Source organism: Pagrus major, chromosome 6 (assembly GCF_040436345.1).
Source record: "Pagrus major chromosome 6, Pma_NU_1.0".
Lineage (NCBI taxonomy): Eukaryota > Metazoa > Chordata > Actinopteri > Spariformes > Sparidae > Pagrus > Pagrus major.
In genome coordinates, this window is record NC_133220.1 from 28,851,623 (window position 1) to 28,867,016 (window position 15,394).

At 44.4% G+C, this 15,394-nt stretch overlaps 2 protein-coding genes across 3 annotated transcripts in view; one reads left to right on the top strand and one right to left on the bottom strand.

The window, feature by feature from the left end:
- LOC140997785 (nuclear receptor coactivator 3-like) overlaps positions 1–8,745 on the top strand; it is a 32,400-nt gene extending 23,655 nt beyond the window's left edge. Inside the window, exons 10-23 of one of the 2 annotated variants that reach the window (XM_073467813.1) lie at positions 842–989; positions 1,086–1,660; positions 1,813–2,771; positions 2,860–2,983; positions 3,156–3,392; positions 3,537–3,749; positions 3,936–4,056; positions 4,199–4,373; positions 4,489–4,851; positions 5,448–5,585; positions 5,699–5,960; positions 6,052–6,244; positions 6,627–6,897; positions 7,000–8,745. In XM_073467813.1, the coding sequence (XP_073323914.1) occupies positions 842–989; positions 1,086–1,660; positions 1,813–2,771; positions 2,860–2,983; positions 3,156–3,392; positions 3,537–3,749; positions 3,936–4,056; positions 4,199–4,373; positions 4,489–4,851; positions 5,448–5,585; positions 5,699–5,960; positions 6,052–6,244; positions 6,627–6,897; positions 7,000–7,011 (3,791 nt within the window). In that variant the 3' untranslated portion in view covers positions 7,012–8,745. The remainder of the gene's footprint in view (positions 1–841; positions 990–1,085; positions 1,661–1,812; positions 2,772–2,859; positions 2,984–3,155; positions 3,393–3,536; positions 3,750–3,935; positions 4,057–4,198; positions 4,374–4,488; positions 4,852–5,447; positions 5,586–5,698; positions 5,961–6,051; positions 6,245–6,626; positions 6,898–6,999) is intronic. The other variant, XM_073467814.1, reaches the window with a different exon arrangement.
- A 3,342-nt stretch (positions 8,746–12,087) lies between these two features.
- On the bottom strand, positions 12,088–13,320 carry id1 (inhibitor of DNA binding 1, HLH protein). Its single transcript, XM_073467815.1, has 2 exons — positions 12,864–13,320; positions 12,088–12,648 (listed from the first exon to the last, which is right to left on the bottom strand). The coding sequence occupies exons 1-2, from the start codon at positions 13,224–13,226 to the stop codon at positions 12,613–12,615; spliced, it is 399 nt and encodes a 132-aa protein (XP_073323916.1). The 5' UTR covers positions 13,227–13,320; the 3' UTR covers positions 12,088–12,612.
- Positions 13,321–15,394: the final 2,074 nt, after the last annotated feature.

Here is a 15,394-nt window from a genome sequence, read left to right on the forward strand (position 1 = left end):
CCACACCCTGTTTTGCATGTGAATGTATGACCTAGAGTTAGAGCATAGTCACAGGAAGGTATGATCTATTGTTATGGGTGCAGGGCAGGTTTAAGCATACAAGGAATGTTCCAGAACTCAAGTCACCTCAGGATAACGTTTGGTATGTGAGACACGGCCCCTGCAAGATAAATAAGACTCAAACCATTAATGAACAATCTCCAGTATAAAAGGAAACATGACCGGATTTGTAAGTCTCATTGAATAACACTCTTGACTTTATGGGGTGTGACAGAGGATAAACATACAGGGTACCTGTCACTTCCACATTAAATAGTGAACTGCACTCACCAATAATATTACAGTCCCCTAAACTAAGCTTTGTATCGTCATGTAGGTGACTAGAAAGAAAGTTTTAAAATCTCTATATTCAATTTTCAGAATTGTTGTAAGACTCTCTGTGATTTAGAGTTTTGTTTTGTCTTGTTCTTACCCATCTGGCCTTCTTTGCCAAAACATTAAAGCTATAATTGCTGTGTTAATCCAGTCAGCTTCACAGTAAAATCTTTTAGAAAATTGAACACTCGAAGGCTTTTAATTCTGGAGCAGCTACATGGAAGTTTCATTTGTTACCTGCGGTAGTGACTGATGGTCAACTCTTGCATTTATGTCAGAAGGTCAGGTTTCAGGTTTTTCATGAAAAGTATACAAAGAGCCGCGTGTGAGACATGCTAATTTCAGGTATAACTTCCAACATATTTTTAAGTTGAGGCATCTTAAGTCCCTGCCAGAACCAGCTGTTGTACAAGCGTTTGCTTTCTTGTGTTAGTGTGGGCTTTCATTGATCTTTTTCATGCTCCAGCTTTCCATAACGGTCATGCGGAGACCCCACTCTACCGCTTCTCGCTCTCTGATGGCACCCCAGTCACAGCCCAGACCAGAAGTGACCTCTGCAGGAATCCCAACAGCAATGAGCCGCACTCTTTCCTCTCTACACACTTGCTACAAAGGTGCAGATGCTGTAACACTTACTACGAGCACTGTGTTGTATGTGCTTTAACTCTGCTCTGTTTTAAATTTTTGCTATTTATCGTATTCTCTTGTAGGGAGCAGAACAGTTATCGTGGAAACCAGGGTGGAGGCATGAGGCCTCAAAATATGGGTGTGAACAATCCCAACCAACAGATGAACATGGGTCCAGGAGGGGGCATGGGCATGAACAGGGGCTACAGCATGGCTGAACAGGGCAACGTGCCACAAAGAGGAGTGCCTCCATACACTGGGGGCAACCGCATGAGTCCTATGAACCAGATGAATCAGATGAATCCAATGCATCAGATGAATCAAATGAATTCGATGCATCAGATGAACAACATGGGTCAAATGAATCAGATGAATTCCATGCATCCAATGAATTCCCCCATGAACTCGATGAACCAAATGGGGCCCATGAATCAGATGAGCCACCACGGCATGCATCAGCAGCAGCACCAACATCAGCATCAGCAGATGGGTCAGTTCCATGGAGGTGGAGGCGGACCTGGAAGTGGAGGGTACGGAATGGGAATGACCAGTCCCCCACAGGCTAGTCCAGGGATTAACGCCCCCCCACACAATGTCATGGGTTCACCCAGAGTCCGAGGAAGCCCCAAGATGGGTGCCAGTCCCTTCTCTCCTGGAGGTATGAACCAAACTTATCTAGAATTCAGGAAAAGAATCCTCAATTTTTAGTATGCAGAATTTGGAATTACAACTTCTTAAATCACAAATCTATTGGCATTTGTGTTAATAACTACATGGCTTGATAACATGACTTTCGTTATTCCATTGCAGGTATGAACTCCCCTATGAGCTCCAGTCATCCTGGTAATTCTGGAGGTGGTGGAGGAGGCACCACCTTCTCCAGCAGCTCCTTGAATGCCCTCCAAGCCATTAGTGAGGGAGTGGGCAATCCAATGCCATCCCCACTCACCTCTCCACCCCCCCACAAGCCTGACAGTTCCCCAAGCATCAACTCCACCAATCAGGGAACAGGGGGACCCTGTAAACTCCCAGCCTACTCTGACTCAAAGAGCCCAGGCAGTTCACTGGGGACTGGAGGAGAGCAGCAGCACCCACACACCCCCACCAGCGAGGGCCCTCCTGACAAGCCAGACAGCCAGGCCAGCAGAGAGGTGGGTCCGACCGGTGGAGAATCCAACCGAAGGGTCCCTGACAACAAGTGCCACAAGAAGCTGCTGCAGCTCCTCACGTCCCCTACAGACGAGCTGGTGCCATCTAATCACACACCAGGCTCGATGCCTGATGCTAAAGACGGAACAGTGGGAGTCACAAGCCCCTCGTCCTCGACAGGTGTGTCCTCTTCTACAGGTGGGAATCATGGTGCTGTGTCTTCTTCTGGCGGCACAGGACATTTAACAAGTCAGTCACTGCAGGAGAAGCACAAGATCCTCCACAAGCTCCTGCAGAATGGAAACACACCGGATGAGGTGGCTCGCATCACAGCCGAGGCCACTGGGAAGAGCAGCCTGGATTCAGGGACACCGGAGCCTGGGCCTACAGCCACTGGAGGGGCTCGAGGATCAGAATCAAAGCAGGAGCAGCACAGCCCTAAGAAGGAGAAGCCTCATGCCCTCCTACACTACCTCCTTAATAAGGATGACTCTAAAGAAAGTGGTGATATCAAGCCTAAGCTGGAGGAGCTGGAGGGGAGAGGAGCTCAGGGTGCAGGGGTCACCAGCTCTGACCCCCACTGCATGGATGGGAAGGTCAAGCTGGAGCCATCGGATGAGGTAAAGCCAAAATAACGATTTGTTCAATGTAGTTTAAAATGCCCAGTAGAACATTGTCTCTAATCATTCGTTTGTCCCGATGGTTCAGACGGAGACCCTGGAGACCATTCTGGGTGTCCCAAGGAACAACTCTAGCTTCTACCCTGAACCTGACTCCAGAGCAGGGAAGGAAGTGGGAAACAAACCAGGAAATATGCCTGACGGTTTACATGGTAAGCAAGCCGAGCCTTACCATGCAGTGGAAATGAAACTAAATGTAACACTTGACAACAAAAGGGCTCAAAACACAGAATATGCACTGTATATGCTCCTGTGTTAGTCTTAATATTAGAACCTAAATGTGTCGAGGGCTGTAATTTCACTTTGGTATTGTGTGTCTTTCAGAGGGGGAGAGAGGCCCCATGCCTCCTGCTCAGCGGGCTGCCTATCAAAGAGCCTTGTCCATGGATGCCAAGCCCATGGGTGGAGAGGGAGCAGTAGGAGGCGGGCTGGCTGGGAGAAGGAATGTCCCCTGTCCAACGTTGGTCAAACAGGAAAACATGGACACTCCGATCCGAGGGGCCGTCCCGAATGGCTTTCCAGGAGGCATGGGTGTGTGTCCACCACGAGGCAACCCAACAAGTAACTTGAACACTCTTTTCTTTGCATTCTCATAAAAGCTTTCTATGAAGGTCTGGGTCCAACAGAGTAGACGGGATGGAGATATTTATTTAGCTAAACAAGCACACTGATGAAACACATTTTTGTGGTCTTTGTGTTGTTCAGGAGCTATGGGCAGAGGAATGGGAATGCCCCAGCGGCCTCCCATGTCAGCGCCAGGGGACTGGGGGATGCCGAGGGCAAGCGGCAGTCCTGTGGCCGGACCAGGACACCCTGGCATGGGTCGCACCGGTCCAATGGCAGGACCCATGATCAACCGCTCCAACAGTGTACCCGCAAACACCAGGTCTATGCTGCAGCAGCAACTCATGGATATGGGTATGTCATGTCTCTGTTGTAGTGTGTGAAACTCTAACTAGTGAATGTTTGGTGCTTGAACTTAATTGGTGCATAATATGATGAAGTATCCAAGAACAAGAATCATTTTCTACTTATTGACTGGATAATTTCACTAATTGTTTCCACTCTATATTGATTATACACTATCTATTATCACCTCTGCAGGTACCAATGAAGCTAATATGGGTATGAGCCGGTTTAGTGGACCTGGGCCCCCACCTCAGTCCCCCTCCTGGCCAGACTCTGCTATGGGAATGGATAGACCACAAGGAAGGAATCCAAACAGGTGAATCCTCCACGCTGTTCCCAACTCTGTGCCTCGGAATTTTTTCCAAATTAGTACACCTAAAGCTGAATTCAGAAACTAAGCTTATGATAGTAGTCTGATTTTCTTGAAGTGACTCAAAATCTCCTGTGTCCATGTGTAGAAGGGACCAGTTTGGAAACCCCCTGGAAGAGCTGCTGGGGCCTCTGGCCAACAGTGAGGGCCCAAGTGATGAACGGGCACTTCTAGACCAACTGGACTCTCTGCTCAATACTGCTGATGTCATCGCTCTGCAGGAGATAGACCGAGCCCTAGGCATCCCTGAAATAGTAGGCCAGGTACAGAACATCCTACGCTATGCATTTTTTATATCCATATCCAATGTTGTGTTGATATTGCAGTAAAGTTTACCTCATCGAGACAAACATGACATGCAACCTTTTTGTACCTCAGAACCAGGGACCTGAAGGCCGCCAGCAGGGCCCAGATCAAGGCCAGGGACAGTGCCGGCCATCAGAGCCTTTCCCAGGGCCTGACTCCTCATTGGGCATGGACCAAAAACCCATGTATAACCAAGGCTACCCCGGGCCCCCAGGTCCCCCCTCGGTGGGCATGCAGCCCGGCTATGGTGGCAATGCGATGCAAGGCCAGTCTCCTGGAGGCTTCAACCCTGTGATGAATCAAATGGGCCAGACAGGAGGCTTCCCTGGCATGGCGGGCATGGGCAACCCCCGTGCAAACATGATGCGGCCTCGCATGATGACTGCCACCAAGCCTCTCCGACTGCAGCTGCAGCAGAGACTGCAAGGACAGCAGGTGACCACACAGACATAATATCCACCCTAGAAGTGACTTTTAGTATTGTTATACACTGCCCAGCCAAAAAAAAAGTCACACACTCTTATATTTCATTGGACCACCTTGGGGAATATGCCCCTGCCATCAGGAAAGAAACATCCATTGATGGAAAAACCTGATGGTTCACCACTATCCTTCCAGGTTTTAATGATGTGTTGGACAGTTCTTAACCTAATTTTAGTAGTTTTGGCAGTTTCCTTAGTCCTTTCTTTGCTTGATGCACGCCAATAATTTGACCCTTCTAAAAAAAGAGTATCATCTTTTCCACGATCACGGGGTATTCTGACAGGTTGTTAAAGAAATGAGAAGCTATTCACTGCATCAGTTAGGGTTAAATAACTTGTTGCCAGCTGAAACACATTAATCACTGCAGTAATTATCCAATGGAAGGCTCTTACCTATTTGCAGTTCCAGGTCCAGGACTTTTTTTTTGGCCAGGCAGTGTATATAACATATAAGAATACAGCAAGGCAACTTGTGTCTTATGATGCTATGGTAAAAGTGAACATAAAAACTGGCATATTGAACCAGACTTATCTTGTTTGATCTGGCAGTTTATGAACCAGACACGACAAGGCATGAAGATGGAACATCCCCCAGCAGGAAACCCCGCCATGCATCCAGGCATGCAACCTGGCATGCAGCCTACAGGCATGCAAGCTGGCATGCAGCCTACAGGCATGGGTGGTCAGGTATGTAGTCACCACCTCCTCACATCTAATGTAGTGTGCATTCATTAGTCACTTTCAATCTGTGAAGTCACTATTTGTAGAATTGAGGTCAAAGTATTGATGTTTGTCTGCAGCCTGGTTTCCTGAACGCCCAGATGATGGCTCAGCGCAGCAGGGAGATGATCACCATCTCCCAGATGAGGAGGCAGCGGATGATGATGCTGATGCAGCAACAGCAGCAGCAACAGCAGCAGCAGCAGCAGCAGCAGCAGGGGGCAGCAGGAGGCTTCAGTCCTCCACCTAATGTCACCGCACCAGCTGGTATGGACAGCCCCATGGGAGGTCCCCACATGAACCAGGCTGGACAGCAGAGCTTCAACTATGGAGGTAATTATGGTGAGTTAAATAAGACGGAGCTCTGCTACATTTTGTCTTGGATCTTTTAAGTTTCACACTCATGATTGTTGTCTTGTTTTTGTACTTGCAGGGATGAACCAGCAGGGGGACCCATCCTTCATGGCTCCAGGCAGCAGCCCACCAGGAAACATGATGCAGGGACGAATGGCAGGTCCTCCTCAGAACACCATGATGCCAGGGATGCAGGGCAATCCACAGGGCGGGCCTCTGTACCCATCTGGAGACATGAAAGGCTGGCCACAGGGCGGCATGCCACGCAGCAAGTATGTAGCAAAATGATGTAGAGTCAATTATTTTATTAAGTCTAGTTTGTCAGAATCAGAAATACTTTATTGATTCCCAAAGGGAATTTGGATTGTTACAGTTGCTCCTTCTAGAATAGAAATATCACACATTGGGGAGAGAGATATTAGATATAAGAGATTGAATAAAATATAGAGAAAAACAAGAAGTAAAATGAATATGTATGTATGTATGTATTGCACCTGATATTCCATGGAAATTTGACTGGAAACCAGTGAAATGAAATACTGGGATCTTAACAGTATTAACGGTAGAAATAAAAATCACCATTTTAGCACCATACTCAATTTGCAGAGCTAAATAACTTATGTCAAAACTTCCTTTATTCTTCTGGTTTTCCAGCTCGTACCCCCAGCAACAATTTCCTCAGCAGGGCAACCAGGGCCAGTTTGGACCCATGATGATGAACAACTCCATGGGGGGACCGGGGCCAGTCAGCGGTGCCGGTGTGGGACAGATGGGCCAAATGCCAGGACAGAGGCACAGCCAGATGCAGGGCCAGATGCAGGGCCAGATGCAGGGCCAGATGCAGGGCCAGATGCAGAGCCAGATGCAGGGCCAGATGGGCATGAACCCCATGGGTATGGGCAGAATGCCAATGGGACCTGATCAGGTAGGTTAAGCAATCTTGCATGAGGCTCAACAGATGTTTTAAAACACAGGTTGAAAAACAATTCCTTTACATGTCTATGTTATCTTTCAACTGTGTTTGCAGAAGTACTGCTGAAGACGACTGGAAGCATTTGACATTTGTGGCAGAGTGGTCTGAGCCCTGAGAAGAGCTGGACCTACACACTCAAAAACACACACACGCAGTTGGAGTTCTCCAGCCTAAAACGTGGCACAGGAGACTCGGCACAACACACTGCCTATCCGACAGGAAGTGGGCTACAAGGACAAACACACATACTGTAACTCTGCTACAGTTATGCACAAACACAAGATATCCTTGTGTGTGTGTGTGTGTGTTCACGTGAACGACCGGGAGCTGTCGGGCAGTATTCAGTGTCACGGCCAGGCTGCAGAACGGGACTACGGTACAACTGGCTGTGGCGGCACTTTACCTGGAGGCTTCTGTGCGGAATAAAGATTGATGCAATATTTCTACATCGTTACAGCCTTACTAGAGATTCAATGCCTTCACAACCATGGGTTTCTGTTTTGTTTCTTATCCTTTGGATGCGCCTCATTCTTGAAGTCATTGGAAGCTATAAGCACACAGTTTACTATGTTATGCAGATTGGAGCAATAACTCTCGCCTCTATGCTTTAGACTGTAACTGAGCATCATTACCCCTGTTATAAGCAAGCAAATGGTACTGCAGTATTAGATGTCCTCTGTGAATATGAATTGTAAATATTCTACAAAATATATCAAACATGCTTTTTAAAGGCCCATTATTGCACAAAGTATGAGACCTGGTTGTATTTTTGTGTCCCATAGGTCAATACTGACTTGGTTGGTTTGCTTTTCTTTTCTCTTTTTTTTTATGCCTTTGCAAATATTGCAGGCGTGTTTGGGTTATCCTTCCCTCGTTTGTGATTTTCTGAATGCTGTATTTTTTTAATTTTCCAAAAACTTTTTCATGTTTTAGCGAGGCACTTTTACTTGTGACGAGTATCTGATGAGTTGAAGGTTTGAGCTTTCACACAGTCAGAGGATTTATAGGAATGTGGTGGAAGTGAACTCTGTCAGGACAGTCGATTACAGGCAATGATTTTGTTGGGCTTTGTTTGAGGTGAGCTGTTTGGGGTTCTGCCTGCAGTACAGTGAAGACGGGAACACACACTCCTCAGTTTACCAACAGGCCTGGTCCCTGCAGTGTTCTCCCCTCCCACCAGCTCTGTCTAAGTGTATTTTTCCTCACACCATCTTCTTTTGACTGTTATTCTCAACTTGCTGAATATACCTTTTCAACATGAGCAATCCAAAGATATTTTTCCACATCTCTGTATAGTTTCTGAGGTTTCTGGTGTACATTTTTTATGATATATATTATGTTATATTAGTCTGATGGTAAATGGGTACATATCATGGATTCTGTAATAGCATATGATGGTTATGTACTGTAAGCATAAAGGGCATGGGGCTCAGTTGTTCCGCCGTGCAAAGAGGACTGGAAACTCCACAGCAGGAAGTTTTAAATCCAGAAAAAAAAACAAAGCATGTTTTTGCTGTGAAAGAGAAATACCAATGGAATGAAATCCACTTTAAGACATATCAATATCTCCTCTATTTTTCAGGAAACAACTTCATTTTATGTCCAGATTTTGTTACTTCAGGAAAAGGGAACTTTGTAGAGTCTGAATGAAGTGCAAAAAGAGGCAAGAGATCATTTGGTTTGTTTTTGTTTTTCTTTGTTTGGAGGTCAGATAAGCTGTCATTTTACAGGATGTATATTACAGATTTTTCTGTTGATGTTGATATTGATGTAAATACAAATTTCTATTTAAACACTCTTGACTCTGGTTCTCATTATTTCCTCACTCTGACTATGAGCAGCAGTGCTGTATTTTACTCAGTCTGACTTTAGTAACCATACATATCAGCTGGTATATTGCATCAACATCATCACTCTGATCAAACAGAAATGATGAGAGCTGCTGCTCTTGGGTTATTGGAATAAACTAATGAAGGATGAATCCATGCCCATCTTTAGATCAAGTATTCTTCTGTGAGAGGGAAAGCTGCTTTGCTTTGATTTTCAGTAAACACCCTGCTTAGTACTGTAATGTAGAAAACTGGCGTAAAGCATATACGGTATGATGAACTAACTTCCTTTTAAAATAAAAAATAAGTGAAAGTAGTGATAGAACCGTATATAAATACTTGAGAAGAGATGTGATAACAAATGCAAATTTGTAAATGAAGTATTGGGATTTGGACTTGATTAAAAGGAGATTAAAAGGAGTCCAGTGCAAGTAAATGTCTTTTATTTTAAATTCTACCCAAGTAAAAGTACATAAGCATAATCAGCAAATGTTCTTAGATTGTACAGTGAATAAGAGGTCATATAAAACACAGCAAACATTTTTCACCCAGTTCTTCTTCCCTTCACCCCAAACCACTTCTCTAAAAAGGAAAATGAATGTGTGGAGTGAAAGCGCTTATAGCTCTGTTTCATTTGTTTTTATAGTGTTCATAATGAGTCCAATACTGTCATAAGAATGTAATACTAAACCAGTGGACTGCTTTGCGAAAACCTGGCCCCTACATTACCCACGTTGCAACTTAGACAAGATTACATGCAGCTTCCTCCGGGTCCACATGAGGTTTTATACATTTTTTTTCACATATGCAGTAGTACTACCCAATACGTGTAAACATACTTTAATGTGTAAAAATGGTGGAGTTACCCTTTAATGGAGTTGGAAAGAAGAAGTTCTGCTGCTCAAATTTGTAATCAGTAACTTTTCTCTAATATTTAAATGAATACTTGCATACATACACTTTTTGTCTGATATGTATATTAAACCAGTTGCTGTCAGATAATGCAGTAAAGTAACATGTACTGTAACTGTACTTAAGTAGGCTACAGTACTTGATTGCATGTTACTTTCCACCACTGGCGAAGCAGATTCAGTAGGATGGATAGAGCGCAGTTCTCCTTTGTATTATCAGATTATTGTTATTGATTCATGGATATCTTATTACTTTATCGATACTGATCATCATATTTAGAGTGAGGACTCATTTAAAGGTCCACTATGTAGTTTTGGGGGAGAAATTTTAATTAGAGGAGAAAAATCTTCAATGACTGATTTTTTTTATTTATGCCTAAACAAACTAAATAAACAAACTGTCTTTGTTTTCATGACTGAATAAACAAACTGACCTTAAAGGACAACACACTTTTATACTGTTTTACTTTGTTTATGGCGGACCCTGCCACCTTTCCAGCCTCAAACAGTGTTCTGGGGAACAAAATATGATATTATTACCTCATTAATATTGTTAATATCAAAATTCTGAGTTTGGATTTCCTCCCCCCAAACGACTACTAGTGCCCCTTTAAACTAGTCCATGTACTGTACTGGAGTACTGTTACCACACTTCCACCTGAAATACTCAAGTAAAGCACGAGAATCCCAAAACTGTCCTTGAATTGAATTTTGAGTTTGAAATTAATCAACAAACATTTTCTGTCAGCAGCAGCATCATATTTACGGACGGTTTTCTTGGCTCTTTCGCCAGCAGGGGGCGCTGTTGCCCGTTAACATCTTCTCTAACCCTCACACTGCCTCACACAGGAGCCAACGCAGGCGCTCTACCCTGCAGTTCATCTCATGCTCCAGGGGGTGGGGGCGCTAGAGAGCTGGAGGAAGGTTTGACTCCTGTTTATAGACTGAGGGATAAAAAAAATAATAATTAAGAATGAAGGAAATATAAAAAAAAAAAAAAAAAAAACTAATCCGAGACACAAGCCTAATTGGATTTAATGGTAATAAAACATCGGGTACAGACTGATTATGGAGGCCACAATAGCCTGGTCCTCATTCTCTCCACAGCTCAGCCACATTACGTAAGAGGGATTTGTATCTGACATATAGATAATTATTAGGAATCTAAAGAGGAAAACGCTGTAAATGATTTTCAGGATAAAGGGAAACACTGAGCAGTTGTATATGTTAAATACGTCTGTTCAAGTACTTGTTGACACACTCTAACAGCTCAGGCATTGTCGGTTTCTGAAAGAAAAAAAAGAAAAAAGAAGCGTATATATTAATAGTAAATGTATAACATACGACTGTACTGTGGGAATCTCTACTCCCTCCCTCCCTCCCTCTCCCTCTCTCTCGGAGTGTTGGCGTGGTTCCCGGCCCATCTGCGGCCTGGCCCGTGGATTACTGTTTGTTAATGTTTCAATCAGCTGTGTGTTGAGGAATGTGGAGCTATTTAACCTGAACTTCCCCAGGTGTGCCGAGGCGCCGCTCAGTCTGGGCCCCGCCGCCCTCCCCTGCCCTTGGCACAAAGCTATCACACAAACACAATCACACACTGGCCACGCCGGGGCTGCAGCTGTGCGCATCGCACCGCAGGGAAATGGGAAAAACATTGCACCAGGGAGACAGAATAAATCTTATAACGAATCGGCTCGCCAAAGCCAGTTTAACCCCCGCGGTGCCGGGGAGAGACGAACAACACAGCAGATTTACACGATAACATATTGAAACAGCACAATTCTGTCATGGAGTGAAACTTGTTTTCTTACTTATTTAATTCTTATATCATCTCACCTGACTTCATGTTTGTCAGTCATATGTTAAAAACTCATAGAGGCTTAAATCCTCTTTTTAAAAAACTAATTAATCTTGATTCTGATGATTTTATCCAGTTGTTTTTTTTAGTTGTTTTTTTTAAACTTTATTTCAAACTCTTACCACCAGTTGTCAAAATCTTTAAGACTTGACGATTTAAAGGGAGACTTCCTCTTGTAACGTGATACGCTAATGACCCATAGAGAGGCAAATTACCAATTTAACTGGCTACGAGCCATTATGTTGACCACCAGCTTTGGTTTTATGTTACCTGAACGACTTAACAGCTTCTCCTCGGTGTAGCACTTTTTTTTCTTAGTAAGATCCACTTTACACTCCCACTACACTTAAGTCAGCAAGGAGAGATAAGCTGTTCAGATGAATGTGTTGTTAATCACAATGATAATAAGGCTGTAACAGCCCATAATAACCACATGTGTCATGTTTCACAGCTGTGGCTCTGGGTTTTTTAAGGAATCAGGACTGAAACTCGTGATTCAGCACACACACACACTCACACACACACACACAATGACACAGAAGGGTTCTTGTTCAAAAATAATTGTCTTGTTTTAATAAAAACACCAATAAGGTACATTGTAAGAAAACAATATCTTCACATAATGTGGCATTGTAATATACAATACAGTTTGTCGCTCAGGAATCTGAGAAAATGTTATTTTTTCTTCTTTTACAAAATGTTGAATTCTTTATATGGTTTACACAAGATACAAAGAGCGTGACAGAAACATTAGCTTTCTTTAGAAACTCTACAAGCAACAGGCGACGCCAGTTGCACTGAACTCGTCTTGGTCCCCCGGCTAACCCAGTCTATATCTGGACACCGCCGGTCTTCTTCTCTCAGGGCCCTCTGATCAATCGAGAGCCCTGAGTGACACAGATCCTCTCCGGCGGAGGATGTCCACACAACGTCGTTTCGTTTTCTAGCATTGGGAGTTTGAAACGTCCCTACACAGTTCAAGGTTTTTTTTAATCGATGTGATCGTCACATCAGGTAGCCTTGTTCGTTCTTTGCGGTGCTCGCTGTGGGGTGATGATGGTGCAAGCTCTTAGCGGCACATAATCCTGTCGTCTGAGCATCCATTCTGCGGGGGGAGAGAATGAAGAGAAGGTTGATTAGTACATCTGTTTTACACACGAGGCAGTGGCAAGCAAACTGGAGCGCAAAGCTGACTTTTACGCACAGGGTTGGCACCTTTACGCACGCGTATTTGCGTTCAAAAACATATGCTTACAGCGGTGCATTCATCTCGGAGCTATTCTCGGATTTATCGTGCAGTATATGTGAAGAGATATTTACCTCGACTGCGATGCTGGCGAGCTCTGCGTTCAGGGTGGTGAGCGGTGTGCGGGGCACATTGCTGACGGACAGCTGGCGGCTCTTCTCCGGCTCGTCGAGCTCGACCTGCAGGTCCCAGATGTAGTCGATGACGTGCTGCAGGATCTCCACCTTGCTTGCCTTCTTGTTGGTGGGCAGGGTGGGCACGAGCTCCTTCAGCTTGCTGTAGCAGTTGTTCATGTCCTGGAGGAATACGCTCATCTGCTCGTCCAGGAGCGGGATCTTGCACTTGGAGATGGTGAGGCTCTGTTCGGACAGGCAGCGCACCATGTCCTCGCCGCCGACCTTGCTCTTCAGGGCGCAGGTAGATCCGACAACCTTCATGTTGATTAGTGTAGGAGGTGTAGTTTCCAAAAAAGATTAGTCGAGCAAAGAGGCTTTTCCTCCTCTTAGAGATGTTGGCAATGTAATGTTGACAGTTCGCAACATCCACATGGGCAAACCTCTTCGGATTTATAGCGGAGCAGGAGCCGGGGGCGTGCCAGAGTCGTCCTGTTTGAAGGCGGTGAGCCAATGAGGAGGCCGAGTTCGTATTGAGGGGTCGGTCCACGACAGCGCTCGCAGCCAATGAGCGCGCTCGGCTGGTTATCGGGATTTACAATCTGTTTGAGGGATGGCGTTACAAATGGAAACAAATGTGTGTCTTTTATGGGTAATATGTGGGAATCCAGCTGTCCATGGCTTGGGGACTCTGCAGGTGTAGATAGCCTGGGGACAGTCACGGGGTGCTGAATGCCTGGGTATGTGCTGTGAGAATGTGTGTGGGATGCGACAGGATGAATAGGATGAATGGCTAATGATAATTAGGCTGCCACAGTGCCCTAGATTTGCCTCTCACAATTGTTTGATGGCACTGCAGATGTGGATGACAATGGTACAGTAAAAGTAAGACAATTCAGTGTCCAAACAATCGTGGGAACAGCTATTTTTATTAACTTTAATTAGTTCAGGATGATTGAGTTAGTTCAGAATAAAGTTTACAGTAAACGGTGCGGAATGCAGTCACTAAATAGATTAGCTGTTATTCGATTTATCAGATCATTAGTTTAATAAAATTACTTTTTCTTTTTTTCTTTTTTCTTTTTAGGACAGATTGTTGGTTGTTTGAGAAAAACACGCTGCGCGGTCACTTCTCTCCTCTCTTTTTTAAGCTCAAAGCTCTCTTTATGCTCTCTAACGGCACTTTCCTCGCAGCACACAGCCTCTTTTAGCTGAAGGACGCCCAGTGTGAGCAGCAGCTTCACGGATTCCTTCACATGTTTCGCGGTGTGTGCTCAGCCTTGTGTGCACACTCAGATCGCATCGCTCTGTTCTGAATCTTCCCCCCAGATTGTCCAAACAAGCCCGAGCAGACTGGCAGGCGCCAGCGCGGTGACGTCACCCATTCATCCGAGCCTTGACGCCTGTCAGCCTGGCGCCGCTCGGGCGGTCTCCATGGAGACGTCAAACAAGAGGGCTCGCACTCCTCCATTCACCTGCGAGGCGCGCGGAGCCCTGAGAACAAACCGGCTCCGGAGCTTTGTCGTTCATTTATCACCTTAAAAAGCAGCGGGGTGAGATTACCGCCCGGCGCACCTGCAGAGGGCTGCTGTCAGGACGAAGAGGAGGAGGGGGAGGAGGAGGGGGAGGAGGAAGGGTCGACATCATGTTGTTACCGCGTTTAACACTAAATAACTGATGCATTCCTCCACACAGCCCACTGGGACTACTGTGCGTCCCTGTGGTTACTATGAAAATGCTTTAAAAACAAGATTTCATGCATTTGAGCTTTTTTTGCAGGAATTAAGTTATACTACCTTATCAGCCATAACAGATGATTATCATGTCAAGTCATGCATTAAATTTATAATTAGGTTGTATACAAATGTATGCAAGGAATAACACAAAATACCAAATACATTTTATAAACGTATTTTACTATTTTTCCACTTCTCCATTACAAATGGGATACAATTCCTGCACAGTCAAAACCTTACTCAAGTAAAAGTACTTAAGTATTATAAGCCAAATCTACTTAAAGTATCAAAAGTTAAAGTACCTATTAACCAAAGGAGTAGCCCCTCTCAGTGTCATATTATTTTAAAATATTATTGGATTACCATTACTGGTCAATTAACATGTAACATGTATTTTAATATTGTACCAATGTGAACCTATATTTTCTATACAGCAGAGTGTCAGCAGATAATGTTTGTATGGAAAATCAGAATATGTAAAGTAACTACTTAGTAAAGCTATAAAGTAAATGTAGTGATGGAGTGTAACAAAGTACATTTACTCAGGTACTTTACTTAAGTACAATTTTGAGGTACTTGTACTTAACTTTAGTATTTCCATTTTCTGATACTTTATACTTCCACTCCATTACTTTAAGGAGGCAATTGTCATACTTTGTACTCCATTACTTTAATTTGATAACTTTAGTTAGTAGTTCAGAGCTGCATGAGTGCATTTTTAAATTAACATATTTTATTGACAGACTTAAACATGAC